This window comes from Alternaria infectoria (assembly GCF_024043175.1).
Source record: "Alternaria infectoria strain BMP 0036 chromosome Unknown scaffold_19, whole genome shotgun sequence".
Taxonomy (NCBI): Eukaryota; Fungi; Ascomycota; class Dothideomycetes; order Pleosporales; family Pleosporaceae; genus Alternaria; species Alternaria infectoria.
Genome location: NW_026250708.1, coordinates 414,678 through 432,628, shown reverse-complemented (window position 1 = coordinate 432,628; position 17,951 = coordinate 414,678). Strand labels below are relative to the sequence as shown.

General features: G+C 52.0%; 6 protein-coding genes across 6 annotated transcripts; 1 reads left to right on the top strand and 5 right to left on the bottom strand.

Moving 5' to 3' along the window:
- Positions 1-1,959: 1,959 nt before the first annotated feature.
- On the bottom strand, positions 1,960-2,814 carry J4E92_008911 (uncharacterized protein; the record flags this gene model as incomplete). The annotated part of the gene is made up of 3 exons (XM_051500260.1): positions 1,960-2,223; positions 2,275-2,706; positions 2,761-2,814. 3 exons carry the CDS (start codon positions 2,812-2,814, stop codon positions 1,960-1,962), a joined length of 750 nt encoding a protein of 249 aa, XP_051349648.1.
- A 2,382-nt stretch (positions 2,815-5,196) lies between these two features.
- J4E92_008910 (uncharacterized protein) lies at positions 5,197-6,934 on the bottom strand (the record flags this gene model as incomplete). The annotated part of the gene is made up of 4 exons (XM_051500259.1): positions 5,197-6,132; positions 6,182-6,639; positions 6,692-6,842; positions 6,890-6,934. 4 exons carry the CDS (start codon positions 6,932-6,934, stop codon positions 5,197-5,199), a joined length of 1,590 nt encoding a protein of 529 aa, XP_051349647.1.
- Positions 6,935-8,774: 1,840 nt separating this feature from the next.
- On the top strand, positions 8,775-10,657 carry J4E92_008909 (uncharacterized protein; the record flags this gene model as incomplete). The annotated part of the gene is made up of 5 exons (XM_051500258.1): positions 8,775-9,069; positions 9,122-9,452; positions 9,504-9,863; positions 9,918-10,285; positions 10,350-10,657. 5 exons carry the CDS (start codon positions 8,775-8,777, stop codon positions 10,655-10,657), a joined length of 1,662 nt encoding a protein of 553 aa, XP_051349646.1.
- A 298-nt stretch (positions 10,658-10,955) lies between these two features.
- Positions 10,956-11,534, bottom strand: J4E92_008908 (uncharacterized protein; the record flags this gene model as incomplete). Its single annotated transcript, XM_051500257.1, has 1 exon — positions 10,956-11,534. The coding sequence occupies one exon, from the start codon at positions 11,532-11,534 to the stop codon at positions 10,956-10,958; it is 579 nt and encodes a 192-aa protein (XP_051349645.1).
- Positions 11,535-14,432: 2,898 nt separating this feature from the next.
- On the bottom strand, positions 14,433-15,485 carry J4E92_008907 (uncharacterized protein; the record flags this gene model as incomplete). The annotated part of the gene is made up of 1 exon (XM_051500256.1): positions 14,433-15,485. The coding sequence occupies one exon, from the start codon at positions 15,483-15,485 to the stop codon at positions 14,433-14,435; it is 1,053 nt and encodes a 350-aa protein (XP_051349644.1).
- A 1,005-nt stretch (positions 15,486-16,490) lies between these two features.
- Positions 16,491-17,750, bottom strand: J4E92_008906 (uncharacterized protein; the record flags this gene model as incomplete). The annotated part of the gene is made up of 2 exons (XM_051500255.1): positions 16,491-17,459; positions 17,526-17,750. 2 exons carry the CDS (start codon positions 17,748-17,750, stop codon positions 16,491-16,493), a joined length of 1,194 nt encoding a protein of 397 aa, XP_051349643.1.
- Between the last annotated feature and the right edge of the window lie 201 nt (positions 17,751-17,951).

Here is a 17,951-nt window from a genome sequence, read left to right as displayed (position 1 = left end):
ACACGCAACAGCTCAAGCCGCCTCTAACGCCTGAACCCAATAGACTTCATGACGGAAACGCGGGATGTCTCAGGAGCTTGGTACTTCCCCGACGCTTTATTCGCCAAGATTATCAGCTTTGTACCAAGTTTCTTAACCGCATCTTCATCCTGCTGCCCAAATTGTGGTTCAACTCTTCCAGGTACTGTATAGCGCTAACCTTCCCTTATCGTTCACGGCCATGCACGTTCGCAAGGGCTTCTGAAGGTTAGGCGTACGGCCCCAAACTGGCGTACGTTGGTCTGCACAGTGTTTCTTGTTCACTTTTTCGTTTGTCTCCTGATTCTTCACAGGTCCAGCGTCACATCTTGATTTCTTCATTCTTCATATTCTCAGTCATATCCTACCTACTTCATCACATCGTCTAGCTAAGTAGCTACATTAAACGATAGGTTTGCTGGAGGACTAATGATAGAAGCTATCATATGTATGACTTCGCGGACCTGTGGCTTCGAATCTAGACTACCTATGAATACACCACAACACGGTTTCGGACTGCGGTAGTCGCCGGGCTACCGTGTAATCAATCTTCGATCAAACTTGGACCGCTCGTAAACGCCACACAGAGCTAAATCGATACCCTTCCACAAAGCTTTCGAGCTACGCGGCATGCCGTTTGCCCTTTTCGACAAACCTGACCGAAGGCGTCACGCGCTGAGACATGATGGAGCGCCGCAGGACAAACAGGAACAGGCAGGAAAGGAATTCACTCCATTGAATTTCACTTCCTAAGCACTGGGTCTCAAAATATTGTCCGAGCTCTTGGGCGATCGAAGAGCTTGGCTCCGCAACCAAGGTCCCCGATCTCTTCCCATATCACTCAACCCGGCCCCAAGTTACACCTTCACCGTAAACACCAGGTTCAGCCCCGCATACGTTCACCTTTTTGCTTTCCAGCAAACACTGCGACCACTGGAGCGCTACATCGACCCACGTTCAGACGCCGCAGCGAGCTACCGACTTCGCAGTCAGGGACCTCCTCTTCTACCCCGAAACTTCGCACAGCGCCTCCACTCTTGTGCTTTCGACCACCCATACCACTAAGTCGAACCCAGTCAGGAGGAAACACATAGCACATCCTTATCATCGCACACTCTCGCACACTCTCGCGCGCGCTCGCTCTGGACACCGCCTTGATTAGTGACAATGGCCGCCCGTGCCGTACAACAGAAGGCTATATATGACCGTCGCTGGGTTCATCTACTACTTCCATTACGACCAGCAGTTCAAGATGAGTCCGCACCTCTTCTAACCTGGAGAACATGGAGCAAGATGGCTTGTTCAAAGTAGGAGTATGACCCAAGCATAGTATCGCTGGTGCAAATAGGTATCCAGCAGCGACGGTCATACTTCTCGGGTGGGCAGTCAATGATCACATGCAGTCACATCACATCACGAGGGTGGAGAAGACTATTATGATCGTGATAACATTACTGCCTAACCTGTTTCAAGGCCAAGGGTCATGTACACATACACGATGGATGCTTTGAAGCACTTCCATCGATGAGAGCTCTGGTGTCGTATCGTCAACCTTTTCGAGCTCCCGGTGCGAGCTTTTACGGTCGCACTGTCCGAACGTCCTCGCGTTCCTTCCTCCGCCCGTTGTAGCAATCTTTGGGACCATCCCCTCACGCCGCCCGCCGACGTGTTCGTACCCGTAAATGGAAAGAGAAGAGAGTAAAAAGCCTTCGTGACCCGGATTAAGAGAGGTTGAAGGCACCCCGCGTGCAGATGTCTAATCGTGTCGAGGGTAATTTGGAGTTTTGAAAAGGCATGAAGAAGGAAATGCCGCCCACCGTAACACCATGCAATGCCGCAAAAAATGACAAGTTAGAAGGAAAGGTCCAAGTCGTAGCCATGTCACCCGTTAAGGTGTGTGGTCAAGGCTCTTTGAGGCCGGATCCTGGGAAGAAAGAGTGCTCATGACTTGCGGAAGTCCGACAAGACAGGGTAGATGAGCTCGAAAGCCTGGTAGATCTCCTCACGGACCTTGGCACCAGTGAGGACGATCTTGCCAGATACGAAGATCAAGAGGACAATTCTCGGCTTCATCATACGGTAGATGAGACCAGGGAAGAGCTCAGGCTCGTAGGAAGAGAAAGTGTGATGGCGAGATGCAAGACCCTCGAGACGAATGGGGAAGCGAATGTCGCAGGAGCCAACGATGTTCTGAATCTTGAAGTCCTATGGTGACGTTAGCATTGAATCATACGTACTTAGTCCGATGCGACGTACGGTGAACTTAGCGCTGAACCCGAGCTTCTGGATAATCCGCGCATATTTGCGGGAAGCAAGGCGGCTGTCGTCTTCAGACTTGGCACCGGTTACAACCATCTTTCCACTCGCAAAGACCAAGGCCGTCGTCTTCGGCTCGCGAATACGCATGATCACGGCAGCGAAACGCTTGGGGTTGTATTCGGCATTACGGGCGTGAAGAGCGATGGTCTTGAGATCGAGGCGAGCGGACAGGTTGACGGTAGCGACAATGTTCTGGAGAGTAGGCACAATACCAGAGGGCACTTGACCGTTCTGAGTATCAGGAGTAGCCGCTGGGGTCGCAACACCGTTCGCGTTGTCGGCAACCTGCTGAGTGTTCTGCTCGGCGGTTGGCGCACTCAGGTCGAGGTTCGCGCCCTGGGGGTACGAGAGAGATCCAGGAGCGACGAACTGAGAGCGAACGTTAGAACAATTTGACAAATGGGAGACATCACAAGAGCTTACCGTCTGAGCCTGGGCGGCGGTGGACGGGTGAGAAGTGAGAGAGTTGGGATCCATGATGAAGTTATTGATTGGATTTGGAGTGATAGACTCTTGAGGAGAGCGGTATCTTGACAGACTGCGCAGGTCAGAGTGTGTTCTAGAGCGGCAGCGACGGTCAAGTCGGCGGACTACGAGATCGCGAGGTATAGAGCGAGGTCGGTCGACACCGGAGGGGTGTGTCTATGAGATAGGTGGAGACGGTACCGGAGGCAGGAGAGCTACAAGCGAATGTGTCCCTCGCGTACGTTGACAAGTATGCCGTCGAGTGGTGCTGTCACAGTGGACGGCGGGTTAGTGTGTAGATTAAGTGACCAAAAGCGTAGCCAGCAAGCCTTTGGCGGGGTAAGTCGAGATTGCGACTGAGGATGAGGCTGCTGTTGGGCTGTCGCAGGCTGAATATAGCTAGCGCCGATCGCGACCTCTGAGAGAGTGGATATGTGCGAAAATGGCACACCGGGATTTCTGAGTCGCAGTATTAGAGAGCGCGCAGTTGAAAAGGTGAGTTTTCGATCTGCGGCGATGGTGGAGTAGAGAGTTGAGGTGTTGCGACAACGGCGGGCTCGGCGGAAATCTCGTTAAAAAGTTGGGGGGGAGGCCGAGTACTTATAGTAGTGGTTGCCTGCGTGCCAAGCTGTTAGCGCCCCGCTACGTCGCAGGGATTGGGCGGCGATTGGGGCTTAGCCTCAGATTCCCGGTAGCGAGAAGATTCTGCTGTGAGTAAAAGGGGCTCCCAGCGTCATGCGCAACCGTTTCCCTTCACTCCCCCAGCTTCACCCCGCATATGCGACGCTGCAATCACTTAGCCAGTTTGCTTGTGTCGACTGCAGCGCTGCCGACGGCCTCTCCGCGACACTGGAAGGTGCAGCGCGCATGTTGCTGCCTTACTGATGTGCGCAGGTCGGCCGGTGCCTTCCCTCGTTACCAGCGATGACGACGCACTGACCCGGATTGAGCGATGGCCCAAATCCAGCCCGTCCACTCGACCCCGTCGCCTCACTTGCCGCACTCTGGCCACCAGCAACGGCGCAGAACGAAGAGAAAAACTCATCGCGACACCTTTCTTGGACCCCTTGGATTCTGCTGGTTGAGTTGCCGCCCTTTGAAAGGCGTGCGACGACCTGAGACACTTGCGGTACGCTGCGCCTCCCCCGGGCCTGTTTAGGCACGCACCCTGTGAAAGTGCAAACAATAGAACACGCAATCACGGCGACAACAAAGAACTTGATGGGCGAAGGACGGCCGCATGCGAGATTGTGATCCGGGGATGATCGTGGAGGCATTGGGAGGGTGCACGACTTTTTGGGTGTTGCATGGATCGTCGGCCTATGACTCACGCCCGCCCTCACCGGAAACCGACACATCTCCCCTTGCCATCAGCTTCCGCCTCCGCGTTGCTTTTGTAGTCTGGACCCCATTTACACGTGTCTTCAACCCTGGAGTAGTTTGGTGCTGAGCCAGTTGTCGACAGTGACAGGGTCTTTACGCAGGTATAGTCAAGTGGGTCTTATCAGTTGATTGCGTGTCTAGTGAGCAAGGATATGTGTGAGTGAGCTTTCACTTTATTCCAATACGGACTTCTTTTTGCATACAAAAGTAGTGAAATTACTATGTTTGCTACTGCGCCTAGTGAATTATGCCATCAGACGCCTCTCGTTGAATGATGCTTCTCTTGAGATCAATCATGCAACGAACTGGATGTGCATCAAGCTTCCCAACATGTGGACTTGCATTTGAACAGAATGATGAATCTTGGTGAGCTATGGGCTGCTAGATATCTCATCTTTGGAAGCCTAAATTGCAGTTCACACTGGCATGCCTAACAGAGAAGGTGCACGATTTAAGTGTAGACTTCGAGTATATCTTATCAGAACGAGCACATTCTTACCGACTGCGATCACGAAATGTGGATTGATGGCGGGGATCGATGACTAAGGCAATCCGGGAACGGCGACAGTCGGCGCATCTAGACACGCCCGCGAACCAGTCCCAGCCCCCTACAAATTTACCACTGCACCTCGTTCTAAAAAAAAACTAAACAGGCCTAGAGCCTACATTAACGCTAGGTCACCTATCTTGTAGGTTTTTATGTTAATGTAGGCTGTAGACCTGTTTAGTTTTTTTCTTGATTGACGTGACTGCACGAAGATCACAGCAACTCACGTCAGCATTACCTTGTGACGTCTCTTGATGAAAGCGACGCGTTATTAGTCCTAGAAACCCTGGTTACGATGACTATCCTACCTACGGAGCAATTCGCATGACGCGCCGGACGCTGTTGCCAACCAGCATTACGCGACGGAAACCAAATGCAGTACGAAATTACGAAAAGAGACGATCTGATGACCTCCCCCGGCGATGTCAAAGTCTCAGCTTCGAAATCCTGCAACGCCATGCCTCTCACAACACCCTCTTCTTGAATTGAACGATGGGACCTTCACGAAGCGAGATGTACGCGTCCCTCAACTGGAAGTGACCAGGGTTCCTTTGGCCCCAGCCAAGATCGGGGCGGCCTTCTCCCACGTTCTGTCCAGGAGCCTGACGCACGTCGTATCTCCAGAGGGTCCTACCAACAATCATACAGAGTTGTACCATCGCCATCTTTTGGCCTAGGCAACTACCGACGCCCTTGGAGAAAGGATGGAACGATCGCTTCAGATGGTTCACCTCCTCTTGTGTGTTGGTGTCCGAGACTATCCATCTGTCTGGGCGGAAGGTGTTGTAATCGCCCCAAAGAGCTTCATTTCGACCGAGCGACCACTTCGGAACACCAATTATGATGCCGCCAGGAAGGTGTTCACCAGCGACCATAATGCCACCCGGAAGCACGGTGCGTTCAAGCTCACTTGGGCCAGCCGGTGAGAGGCGCAAGGACTCGTATACCGCTGCTCGGAGATACTCGCACTTAGCCATAAGATCCGGAGCTAAACCGATCTCTTCGACATCGTTGAAATTGTCCCTGATCTCATGAACGAGCTTTGTGTAGACCTTGGGGTTGCGAGTAATGAAGAAGAAGAGCGCGGTTACTGTTGCACTGGTTGTATCCGAGCCAGCAACTGTGAGCAAGTTTGCATCGGCAATCAAATTGTCGGTACTCAGCGCATAATCACCCGTCTCTGGATCCTTCGCCGTGCATAGAAAGTGGAACATGTCTTCTCGAGCAACTGGACGTTTCTCGGCCTCATTACTCCGTTCGGATTCGATTCGGCTTTTGGCCAGACCTTCCGTGAAGGCGAAGTAAGCTTTGATCTCCTTTGGAGTGATGAGCTTCATCAACGAATCCAAGCCGCGGGGCTTGAGCCAAAGCAACAGGCCTCGAAATGGGGATTTGGCGAGCTACGGCGGTCAGCAAGACAAGGTGCGGTGAGGAGCGGCGACGACTTACTGGGTTATAAAATCGCAAGTATCTAGTAATGTTGTGTGGGATACTCTTCAGGTCATTCAACCCTGGCTCCTTGGTGTTGTTGGAACTGCCGAAGCAGATGTCGCCGAACATGTCGAACAACAAGTAGTCAGCCCACTTGGTTAGATTCTGTGGTCCAGACCACCCCTCACCACCGAAGGTCTCGCCCGGCAGTAATTCGTTCCATCGATCGACATGTCGAGCCACGAAGGGCACAGTGGCCTTGACAGATTGCTCGGTAAACGCCAAAGAAAGAGCCTTTCTCCTTCGAGCATGCACTTCTACATCCGTACAGCCTAATGTGTTTAGGTCACGTTTATTCCGTCTCCAAACCTCATAGAATGGGGACTTTCTGACGTTGGCTTTGTGACCAAACATGGCGTTGTAAGCTTCCGGCGTCTGGAAGAGTAGGAGATTGGGAGTTGCCCGGAACTTGTCGCCTGCACGCAACATTAACGATATGGCTTAAGGGTCGAAGCCTGACACACGTACCGTAGATCTGGAACTGCCTCCAAGACCAGATGTGGCGGTCTCCTTTACAGGCATGGTAGAAAGAGGGTATGCCGGAGATGCGAGCAAAGAACGGTCCCGGCTGCTTTGCGAGAGGGTGGAACCATAGGTTGTATATCGTGGAGTACATGAGCTATCCCATGTAAGTTGAGACCGTGTATTAATGTGGAGTATACTGACATAGATGGCAGCTACGCCAAGAATGAGCGGGACAGTGACAGTCATGTTGGAGAGTTCTGATAAATTGTAACGGTTGATACTACGGAAATCAAGACTCCATGAGACTGAACTTTATATCTTACCGCTCCGAGCCTTCTCAACGGCCTCCAGGGCTTCCGCAAACCCCGCGAGACACGCTCGAACCGCCTGGGCACACTATTTCGTCCCTCAATCTCCACCTCAGACGGCCCGCCACCATACCAAGATGAAGCTTTCCCATGCGCCTTTTGCACAATTCAGCACAATCTGTCGCGACGTGTCGGGCGTACCTTCCATCTGACCACCACTCACTCCTTCGACTTCTTTTTATGTCTTCAACGCAGCCCCAACCCGCTACTTTCGACATACTCCCGATGCCATACCATCCCAACTGAGAAAGTTCATCGCTATCAACAATCATCCGAGCATATTGGGCGAACTAGTGCTATATCAGCGGGGCGGGGTTTGACAGTGCGGTAGCCCTTAACGCCACATTTCAATACACCCGTACGCACATGGCCCCAAGCCAACGATGGTTTAAGACGTCCCGTCGTCTTGCTTTTGGCGAGGTTATAAGCGCGATGTATGTTTTGAGTATAATGTCAAACTGCACGTAAGCGAATGTGGCTATGATAGTCATTCTTCAAGGTTAGGTCTCATCGCGGCATAATGGGTTGTAGGGTTTGCAGTCATCCAGCGTTCGCTCAGCTTCAAGTCGCCGACCCCGACGACGACCAAGTTATACTCATTTTGTAGCTCGGGCGCCTATTGAAGGGGCTCATCTTGGGGGCCACCTCATACACCGGACAGGCCTGGGGCCTACATCGACGTTAGGTCGCCTACTTTGCAACTGTCCATGATGATGTGCAGACCTATTCAATCTTTTCCTAGGTTGATTTACTATCATCAGTTGTAGGGAGAATAAGGTCCTTCGCCAAGTCAACTCCAATCTCGCGCTATAACGTTCGCTACGCCTATGGGCCATTCGCACTGGACAACCTCTCCGGTCGCATTATGGCACCACGCGACAGATAAAGAATGCAGCACTCCGGCACAGTCGATAAAACGAGAGGATTTTCGCATGCGAGCGTTTTCTATTGGACCATGGATGAGTTATGCCCAAGCACTCGGTACGGGATAAATACGGCTCCAGGTTCAACATCCAACGGGCGGCTCGCGCCTGCGCTAACACCAGCCCCAATGGTCGCACAGCCCCGCCCCCACAACAACGATCCTACCGGGAAGGAAAGAGCAACCCACAGCTTAACTAAGAGCTAACGCACTTACTATCTGCACCAATTCGGACATACCGAGAACAGCCTCACATATGGGGATTTTGATCCTGCTCGCTTATGCATGGGGCCGAAACCAAAACCCCGTTTGATTGCGGCGTTATGTGATACCGCGTCCCCGGTATAATCAGCTTACTTACTATAGACTCGCGCCATGGCACGGCAAATGGGAGGCATAAATTGTTACATCGTCGGGCTGTCAATACTCGAATAGTACTCTTCGCCGTACGCAGATGGAGAACCGCATTTTCACGACCAGTGAATGGCACGGTCTTATCGAAAGAGCAAGGGAAACGCCATGCTTGCATACAATACGTGGCACAGTCGTCAGCCCCTGGCTGAAGCACTCTTATAATCCCATTATCCTTTTCACCTCACACATTTCCACAGAAGCTATGCAAGTCGTACCTGACTTTGTGGTTCGCACTTTCCTTGGTCACCTAGCAACAGCAGCGACAAACAACGCGCCTGCCTCTCTGGACCCTTAGTGAAATCTCTTGCGCTTTCACTCCTGCACTTCTCTCCCGCTCTGTTTCACTCACCGCACCTCAATTCCACACTTTCGTTGCCAAAGCATGACCATGTCTTCTACTCCCAAGGACGATGCCGTACTGGACAACTCGAGTGCCGAGAAGGCGTCGACAAATACTCCCGCCCCCGATGAAGCTGAGCCGGTGGTAGCGACTGATGAATCGAAGTACATCACAGGCCTGAAGCTCTACCTGATCAATGCTGGTCTCACGATCTCGATCTTCCTCGTTACTCTCGAATCGACCGTCATCAGCACTGCCATTGTGGACATCACCGATGAACTGGGTGGCTATGAGAAGAGCTCATGGCTTTTCACGGCATATATGCTGACCTACTGCAGTAAGCACTTCCTTACCCTCACAGACTGACCACTTCGCTAATCCTGTCCAAGGTCTCCAGATGATCTGGGCAAAGCTCTCAGACATTGCAGGACGGAAATACACCCTCATCGCTTCGCTACTTATCTTCACCATCTTCTCGGCGCTTTGTGGAGCTAGTCAGACCCTCATCCAGCTCATCATGTTTCGATGGTGTCAGGGTATCGGCGGCTGCGGTGTGTACGCACTCACTCAACTCATGTTCATGGAGATTGCGCCACCAGGCAAGCTACCGAAGTACATGGCAGGTGTTAGTATGGTGCTCGCACTCAGTCTGATTACGGGACCGCTTCTTGGTGGCGGCATCACGCTGCATGGTAGCTGGCGCTGGATCTTCCTTTTGAAGTATGTACATGTCATTGAAGAACCTTCGTCAACGTACTAACATTGGTGCAGCGTTCCTGTCGGAGTTCTTACTGCTGTATCACTTTGCTTCACACTTCCAAGAACGCTGTTCAACGAGCCAGCTGCGCAGCAGACATACCCGATCTTCTCAAAGCACTCCCTCAATCGACTTGACTTCCTTGGAGCGACGTTGATGCTCGGTACTCTCGTGTTACTCGCTACAGGTCTCCAACAAGCGTCGCTGGACTATGCGTGGTCTTCCAACAAAGTCCTTCCTCTACTCGTCGTTTCCGCGCCTTTCGCCGTCGCGTTCTTCACGTGGCAATGGTACATAACGCAGCGTCGCACCAACCCCGAGCCCGTCTTTCCGTGGCGCTTCTGTCAGAGCCGCATACAGCTCGGCATGATCATGTAAGTCCACAACTTTGTATCCTCATCATGCGTCATTCTGATGTAGACATGCAGAAATACCTATCTCTCCGGCACGGTTATGTTCGTATGCATTGCGCAGATCCCTCAACGTTTTATCACGGTCAACGGCCTCTCTCCCCTTGCCGCCGCCGCCCGACTCCTCACATACGGCGCTTTCGTGCCCTTTGGCAGTGGTATCGCTGGTGCGATGATGGGCAAGCCCAGGATACCGCCATGCTGGATCATTCTCGGTGGCTCCTTGATGGAGATCCTCGGTATTGCATTGCTGTCGCAGATCGATACTTCGTCGCATATCGATGCTAGTCAGTATGCGTTCCAGATCATTGCCGGAACGGGAACTGGTCTTGTCAACTCGGGACTCATCCTACTTGTGCCGTACGCGATGGATAAGAGGGATTTGGGTAAGCTATGCACTACATTTACGCACGCATGAGTTCAAGGCTTTCGTTTACTAACGACTACCAGCCGTTGGCTCAGCAGCTACATCGCAGTTCCGCACCCTGGGCGGTCTAGTCGGTATCGCTATCGTTACATCCATCTCCACACCCTACATCCGCTCCCATCTGACCGACATCCTACCCTTGGAGCTTGCAGAGAGCCTGCTAGAAAGGACGGAGTTAGTGCAGACTCTTTCACCGGAAACGTTGGAGCGTGTGAGGCAGGTGTTTGGTGAAGCGTATAACCTACAGGTCAAGGTACTAATCGGGTTTGCGGTCGCCAAGGTGCCGGTCACGGGTATGATGTGGACAAACTTGAGGGTGGAGAGTAAGTGAGCGGGCGAAGATCGGCACGGAGCTTCAGCGATGATGATTATATTTGACGAATACGTCGAAGTGTACATTGTTGTATCCCAACGTCTTAGAAGGCCCCGAAGGTACTCAGTAGCTTCGGATACATAGACCATTGTGGTCAAGACATCACAGCCATTCACTACGGGCCTGTTTTCACTGAAGTAATTCCAGATATGATCGGAGACACTCTATCATTCATAGACCTCCGATCGCTTCGCAAAGACTGCCTTGGCTACGCGCACATGCTGACCTTCTATTTCCATCAACTCAGTAGAAAGTGCTAGCTCAAGTCTGAGTCATCTTCCTCGGCCTCGAAGTCCTCATCGTCATCCTCCTCCTGCTCATCAAAATCCATATCCTCATCGCTGTCAAAGAAATCGTCGTTGGACAGCTTGAACGCATCATTTCTAGCCTCCGTTTCCTCAGCCTTCATCTTCTCCAGCTCAATCTCATGAGCCTGTCTCATTCGCGCATGCTCGTGTTCCTGGCGGGCGACGCGTCGCGCCACGACGGCCATGATCGCGTCTTCACCGTAATCCGGGCCCAAGGTGCGCAGAATGTTGTTGATGTCTTGCTGTGTGATAGGATCGCCAGTAGGTTCGAAGAGTAGGCGTTTGCATGTTGGACATGTGTTACCGACCTCGAGCCAGGCGTCTAGGCATTGCTGACCGACGATGTGGCCGCAGGCGGCGATTCGCACAGCACGGTGAAGCTTGGACTCCGCGGGTTTACTCTTCGTAGGATGGAGGGCGAGAGGATGGCGGCAGATGGTGCAATCTTGCGATGCGTGCGCGTGCGACTGTTGGACCGGCTCGAGACCCAGGCTGTTGAACATCTCTTTGCTTGCGAAGACTGTCATTTTGGATCTGAGAAAGCTGAAGTATTCGCGAGTGTGTTATAAGTCACGGGGGGTTCAGTTCAGTTTCAAGGCGGGTGGTATGTGACAAGGTGAGAGTGAGAATTGTCGCTGGTCGCACTTTCTCGAAATGGAGCAATCGAAGTGAAGTAGTGCACGGTTGTCGCATCGATTATCTGTGATTGCTACCAAGGTAGAATGGTCTGAACAAGCGCGGGTGCGCTGGCTTGAGGATATAAATCTCTTGGAATTACATTATGAGCTTGTCGCATTGGCCAGAACAGTGTGTATCGCCTGCCTACCATGGTTCAGGACAATTATTCCACATCACAGTAGGCGACCGGCATCTATCAACCAAAACATTGCGTGCAGCCCTCACAGAGAGAGATGGGTCTCAGTGGCGTCTACTTTGATATGCATGAATTTAGAATTCGTTGGATATCTTTAGGAGAGGCGTTAGCGTTTAGCAATACAGCTGGAAGGTAGTACTTACAAAGGTCTTTTGTCGTCATAGGCTGTGGATATCAACAGATAACTTAAAGAAGACTCACAAATCTGCAAATGACTGTCGTCAAGCTTCCCTCCGAGATGCAGCGGGAACCTTGAGGTTGCGTCTTCGCACGGTTCATCAGTCCTGTGTCCACTGAGACAATAGCATACATGTGTGCCTCTTGAAACGCAATAATAACCCAAGCTCGCAGTTTGCGCGTCAACTGCAACGTGTTATGAAAGTGAAAGCGTTGACAAGTTCGAGGCCGTGACGTCGTGCCGTGAAAAGGGCTGACACGTCATACAAAGAAAAATATTGAACAGGTGCTCTGCCGTATACATTAGTATAAAAGTTGAAGCTTACACATTCCCCACAGCAATGTAGACTCCTAGGAGGTACGTGTTTAGGTTTTTCCTTGTACGAGGTGCTGAGCCATCTAGAAGATGGGAGGCTGGTCTCGGGAAGTTTGTTGAAACGCTAACTGCTTTCTGGTTAGCGTCAAGGCACCCATCGGGCCCGGGTGTTCATCGACGGTACCAGCGACCGTGGAACACACGAAGGACAGATGTACTGAGCTTGCATACCTGGCCTGTACATAAGATAACACCGCCGCGTCCCGACTGCAAGTTCACATACCCTCAACGATATGGCTGATTTACACCGTTACCGCTCTACGCCAGAGGGGGCACTCGCATGGAGTAAAGAACCTCGAATGCTATTACTTCGGTCACTCTACGGACAATACCACAACCCTAAGGCCTCCCATTCCTCGAATATAGCAACCGAAAATGAACTGCACGACCTTTTCGACATCTGGAACAAGCGCCCGAAGGTAGAGCCACCCTACTCTTGTACAGAGCGTTCAGCAGTCGAAGCATGGAGACAGCAGGTCGAACGGCAGGTGAAGACACGTATATCCAGCTACCGCTGCACGGTATCAAACACACAAGACACTCTTCCCTGTTTGGAGCTTAGTGTTAGAGGCTATACCAGTACAGAACATCGGATGTTCCGGATCCCCGAGTTACTAGACGCCATACTTCATTTCGCTGGACCTGTGGCGCAAATCCGCGCGTTGCGCGTATCAAAGGGCTGGCACAGAAGCGCAATGGCCGTTATCAGCAGTTGCAATACCGCTGTCCCATTCCGGGCATCACCGCTTTGCATGCCGGCAGAGCACGGAAAGCTTATCGATGAAGACGTCATGGCACCTCTCCAGCCCAGTTCTGATGAGATGAAAAGATTTGAATTGGATTTCGAACGTGTCTACGAGAAGTGGGGCGGGAAAGGAAGCGGGGCTCTATACTTCCCCGCCAAGTGTGCTCAGAGGCGCGACCTCCCCGGTCCCTTGTCTGAGACCCTCAATCGTCTAGACAGTACCCAACCCAGCGATGCCTTTCCTTGGAATTACCGAGTACGTGTATCTCGTGAGACAGATATATACTGGTTGGACCTGAGCCAGTTCGAGGTGAACCCATACCTTGAAGCTCTCTTCGCGGAAGAACACCAGAGCAAGCATCGTCTCGGTAGATGGGAGATCTGCTTGAGGGCAGCGGCAAGCCCGCAAACACTTCTGCTCAACCCTCTCCTCTCGAACAAAGCCCTGCTGGATGCCCTTGGGTCTATGCACGTCACGTCACCACCCTGCCGAGCTTTAGGCATTTACCATGACGACTTTTGGAAAACGCATCCGAACGGCCGTAATACACTTCTGTTTAGGATCAGAAACGATCAAGGTGTACGCGTTTCTGAGCTTCTCGACGCACTGCAAAGATTCGCACCTGTTGTCCTGGAAGCTTGGTTCAGAAGTACTGAATGGCTTGTTGGTGAGATACCACAGGCGCACTGGATTGACGATATCTGGAGAGTACCTGGCGCACCCACGATTCGAATATATCTAGACAACGTGGATATGTCAGATGATGTCCACATGTTCAGTACAAGTGATTCGCTAGAAGAAGTTAACGCATGGTCGACGGCAAATCCATTGGTACTCGGCTTGTCAAGCCACATCACTCGCGCTGCTCTGATGAAATCAGAACCCTTGCGGAGATCAAGGGAGATGGAATGGATATCTGAAGATCTTATCGAACCAGCAGAAAGCACTACCGGTCGGCATCCCATCAACTGGGAGATTTGATGAAGTTGGTTGAGGCTGCATGGAAACTGACGAATACTGCAAGAGCGTGTTTCAGAGGCTCTTTCCCATGCAATACATCGCTTTTGGCAATGGGCCACGTGCGTCACGAGGTCTATTCATTCCCTTAAGATCTGGTAGAATAATTATTAATTATTAATCGTCTTTACAAGTACACATGTTGCCGCAGAATCCAGGTGTGTTCCAAATATGCCGTAGAAAATGTTAGTGATTCTGTGGCGCCTTACCGTTTACAAAGGTTTGTTCAACCCACTCACACACCGTGACTTGCCCCCCGATCCATACGCATACTCTCTTCCACTACAGGGCCACTCTTGGTACTTTCGAGCAAGTAATTACCAGTCTTGCGCGATTCTTTCTCGGCCTTCTTGGCCGCCTTCCTCTCCTTGCGCGACGGAAATTCGCTTCCAGACCCTTTCAAGACGATACCAGGATGTACCGCTGCCAGCAACACCAGAGCCAGCACCATCGGTACAGCATCCAATCCCAACACATACCCCTCCGTGCCAACGAGAACGTTCGTCGCACCCTTGACTCCAGCCGAGAACTCGATCAACCGAAAGATGATACGCGTCGTGATGAGCACAAGGACAGCATACAGCGTATACGTCAGCAACTTCCAACGCACTGTACCTGCCCTTCGGTCACTCTCCGTATCCTCCCGACCTTCGCGCTCCACCCTCAGCATATCCAAATGAAACCTAATAATCAACGCCAAAAACATCAAAATGAAGACCTGCTGCACACCCACACCAACCATATACACGTTCTTCCCGTACCCATTGGTCTTAGCACCAGCCTGCGGGTTCATCATCACTCCACCCGCAGCCTGAACAATGAAACTGAAGATATCAAGCCCCACGAACCAACGCCCTATCTTCACCGCTTCGATACGCCATAGCTTCTTCCGCGGATGCAAGAAGTACACCAGCCGGCCCGCAGTCATATACACGAAAGCGTTGATCCACAGTGGCGCTAATAGGAAGAGCAGTGTAGACAAGATAACCAACGCTTCGTTCTGCTGGTTTCGAGTGCCGAGCGCGCGTAGGATGAAGGAGACAAACTCCCAGATTGCTCCTGTGATGAGTACCCAGCAGAAGCGCTTTCGATGGAGGACTGCGAGGCCGATGTGTGCGACTGTGAGGAGGCCGAAGAGGAGGGCGAAGACTATGGCGGCGGCGAGGGAGGGGTTGTATTGGTAGAGCGCGTTGCAGGCGTAGGGTGGGACGTGACCGTTGGAATCGGGGATGGCGGTGATGCATGCGGGTGTGGTGGGAGTGCTGGAGGGGGCTGTTGACGACGGCATGGTCGGTAGAGTTACTTGATCGTTGTGTTACAGCGGACTGGTAAAAAACGAACTCTGTTCTGGGATATCGAAGCGAATGTGTCAGAAAGGTGGCAAAAGCACCATGAACATCTTTATGTGGTCATGCTCCGCGCGTGACATCTCTTTGTTTTCGTCCACGCAGCATTACCCGGGCTGATATAACGCTCCAAGCATTAGGCTCCGCGGCAACACGCGTTCGTGCCTAGACGAAATCCCTTCCAAGCAAAATGGCGTGCGGGTTCCTTTGGTAAACCCTCCGAGGAAGTTTTGGCTTCCATTCCGATATGCCAAGCCACCCGCGGAGGGTTTCCCTTCCTTCCGGTGAGCATATAAAAAGCTGAAGTAGGCGTTTGTGTTCCCCGACTCTTCCCTACCACAGCAGCAAGCCGCCGCTTGGCTCATGTAAGACCAATCGTTTAGTTCCGAATGTCTTAGCACCGATCATGGGTGTAAGCGGAATGCCTCCCAGTACTTTTACGAAAGGAGAAGAAAAGGCTGTATAGATATGATAAGGAATACGTATTATGAAATTACCGTCATGGTGTGTGTGCAAATAGAATCATGTCAGGGTATCATCCAAATCATCGCTTCAGAACGCCATGTCTCTTCCGTCTTTCGTCTTCCTATCGCTTTTGCCGTCGTTTTCACGGGCATCATTCATTATCGCGCCCAGCGCGCCACCGAGGCAATGTCGGGACCGGCAGGTAGGCAGTGTGTTGTGCTTCTAGTAAGAAGTGTTAGCTGTGTTTATGTCGGAGAAATTTAATTGAGACTTACTTTGTCCCATCACTCGCTCGAAAAACAAGAAGTGTATCATGCATGCAAGTGCTCGAAGATCCAAAGCTTTCAAGAACTTCTGAATACCCAAGTGCATGCCTGATTGGGTCAGTGGGGAATGCGACACCTCGTTCGCTGTCGAAAGGTATGACGAGGTTCATAAGAACGCCCAGTCTATGTTTGCCTGTCCTGCAGACCCTGAACTTTTCAGACGAGCCTGCCGATGAGCAAGCTACCATCGCTTTCGCTCGCCCGCAACTCCGGATTGCGATAAACTGTATGGGCCGGCCTGGGCAACACAGGACCTTGACTATCACAGCTATCCTGGCTTGGACTCCGTGGCTGTTCGGTCTCAGCATGTTGTATATGGATGGTCGGAACCTCTGGTACATTGTGGTTCTTGGAGAAAGCTGAGCGATATTTCGACCGTGCCGTCATCTTGGGCTGAAAGCCATGTGACGGCATGTCCGGTCGCTCAAGGTTGCTGCATTCGATGAACTCGTCGTTACGGGAGGTTGAGCGGGAGCTCTTCGGACGGCTGATGCCGGTTATCGAACGGCGGCGCCCCGAGTCATCACCGGAGGTGAATTTGCGGGCGACGATGTCGTCTAGGACAGATTTGAAGTCGTCGAGGAAGATGGTGTCGGATGCGCACTTGAAGACGAGGGCGAACCGCCAGTATGGGTTGATGCCGCTACTTGCTGTGACTTTCGCAGCGCTGACAGCAACGTCGGTGAGTAGGAAGACAATGGAGAGTATCATGCATGCCAGCATGACACCAAACCTCCTGTTGATACCGACAAGAGTCCAGAGACTGAAGGCGTAGGTCTTCTTGATGGCGTGTATCAGCTTCCATGTTGTAAAGATCCACCAGGGATCGCGAAGTAGAGCCTCCCACGGCCTCATGCGAGGGTTAATGTTAGAGCCGTTTGCAAGTTGGTTGAAGTAGGCAAAGTTCGACCACGCCTCTGCTATCCAGAAGGGTTGAACACAGATAAGCGAAATGATGAAGAAACGTGATCCCCAGAGTGGTAAGAAGGGTCGGATCTTGAGCCACGAGACGACGTTATGGAGGAAGTATGATATGAAGAGTAGGGTCGCAGTCGCGCTGAGGTACCAGCCATATTTCGGGTCGTCGACGAAGATGAAGGTGCCGTGCCAGATGGCAAGAACAAGCTGAGTGGATTAGTAATTGGTATATACGACGAAACAATTCGCCTGGAGAGCAACACTGAGACATACCTCAAGTAGAATAAGCTTGTGAAGCCACATGCCAGAGCGGTAGTTGCAGAAGACGATCAAGATGAGAATGATCAGAGCGCCGACATTGTATCCTTGAGCCCATGCCTCGAGAAAGCCGCCCTCGGTCGTCATGCTCTCTCTGTTTGGTGGCGAAGTACGCGTCGTAGCCGTTCCAGGGAATCGCTTCGCCATGGCCAGCATGTCCATGGTGCTGAGAGGTGCCATTGTTGTTTCTTGTCAATTCTCAGATCAGAGCGAAGCTGAGTCCGGAGCCATGTAAGGCGACTTTGTTCACGTCGCGTATGAAGTGAGAGCGCGTCGACAAAGTGGGGCCGATCGTGGGCGAGAAGACGGGTGAGTGGCAGCAAGAGGCGTGAAAGAAACCCGGGGTATTGCTGCCTTACATAGAGTGGCAGAACCGGCTTT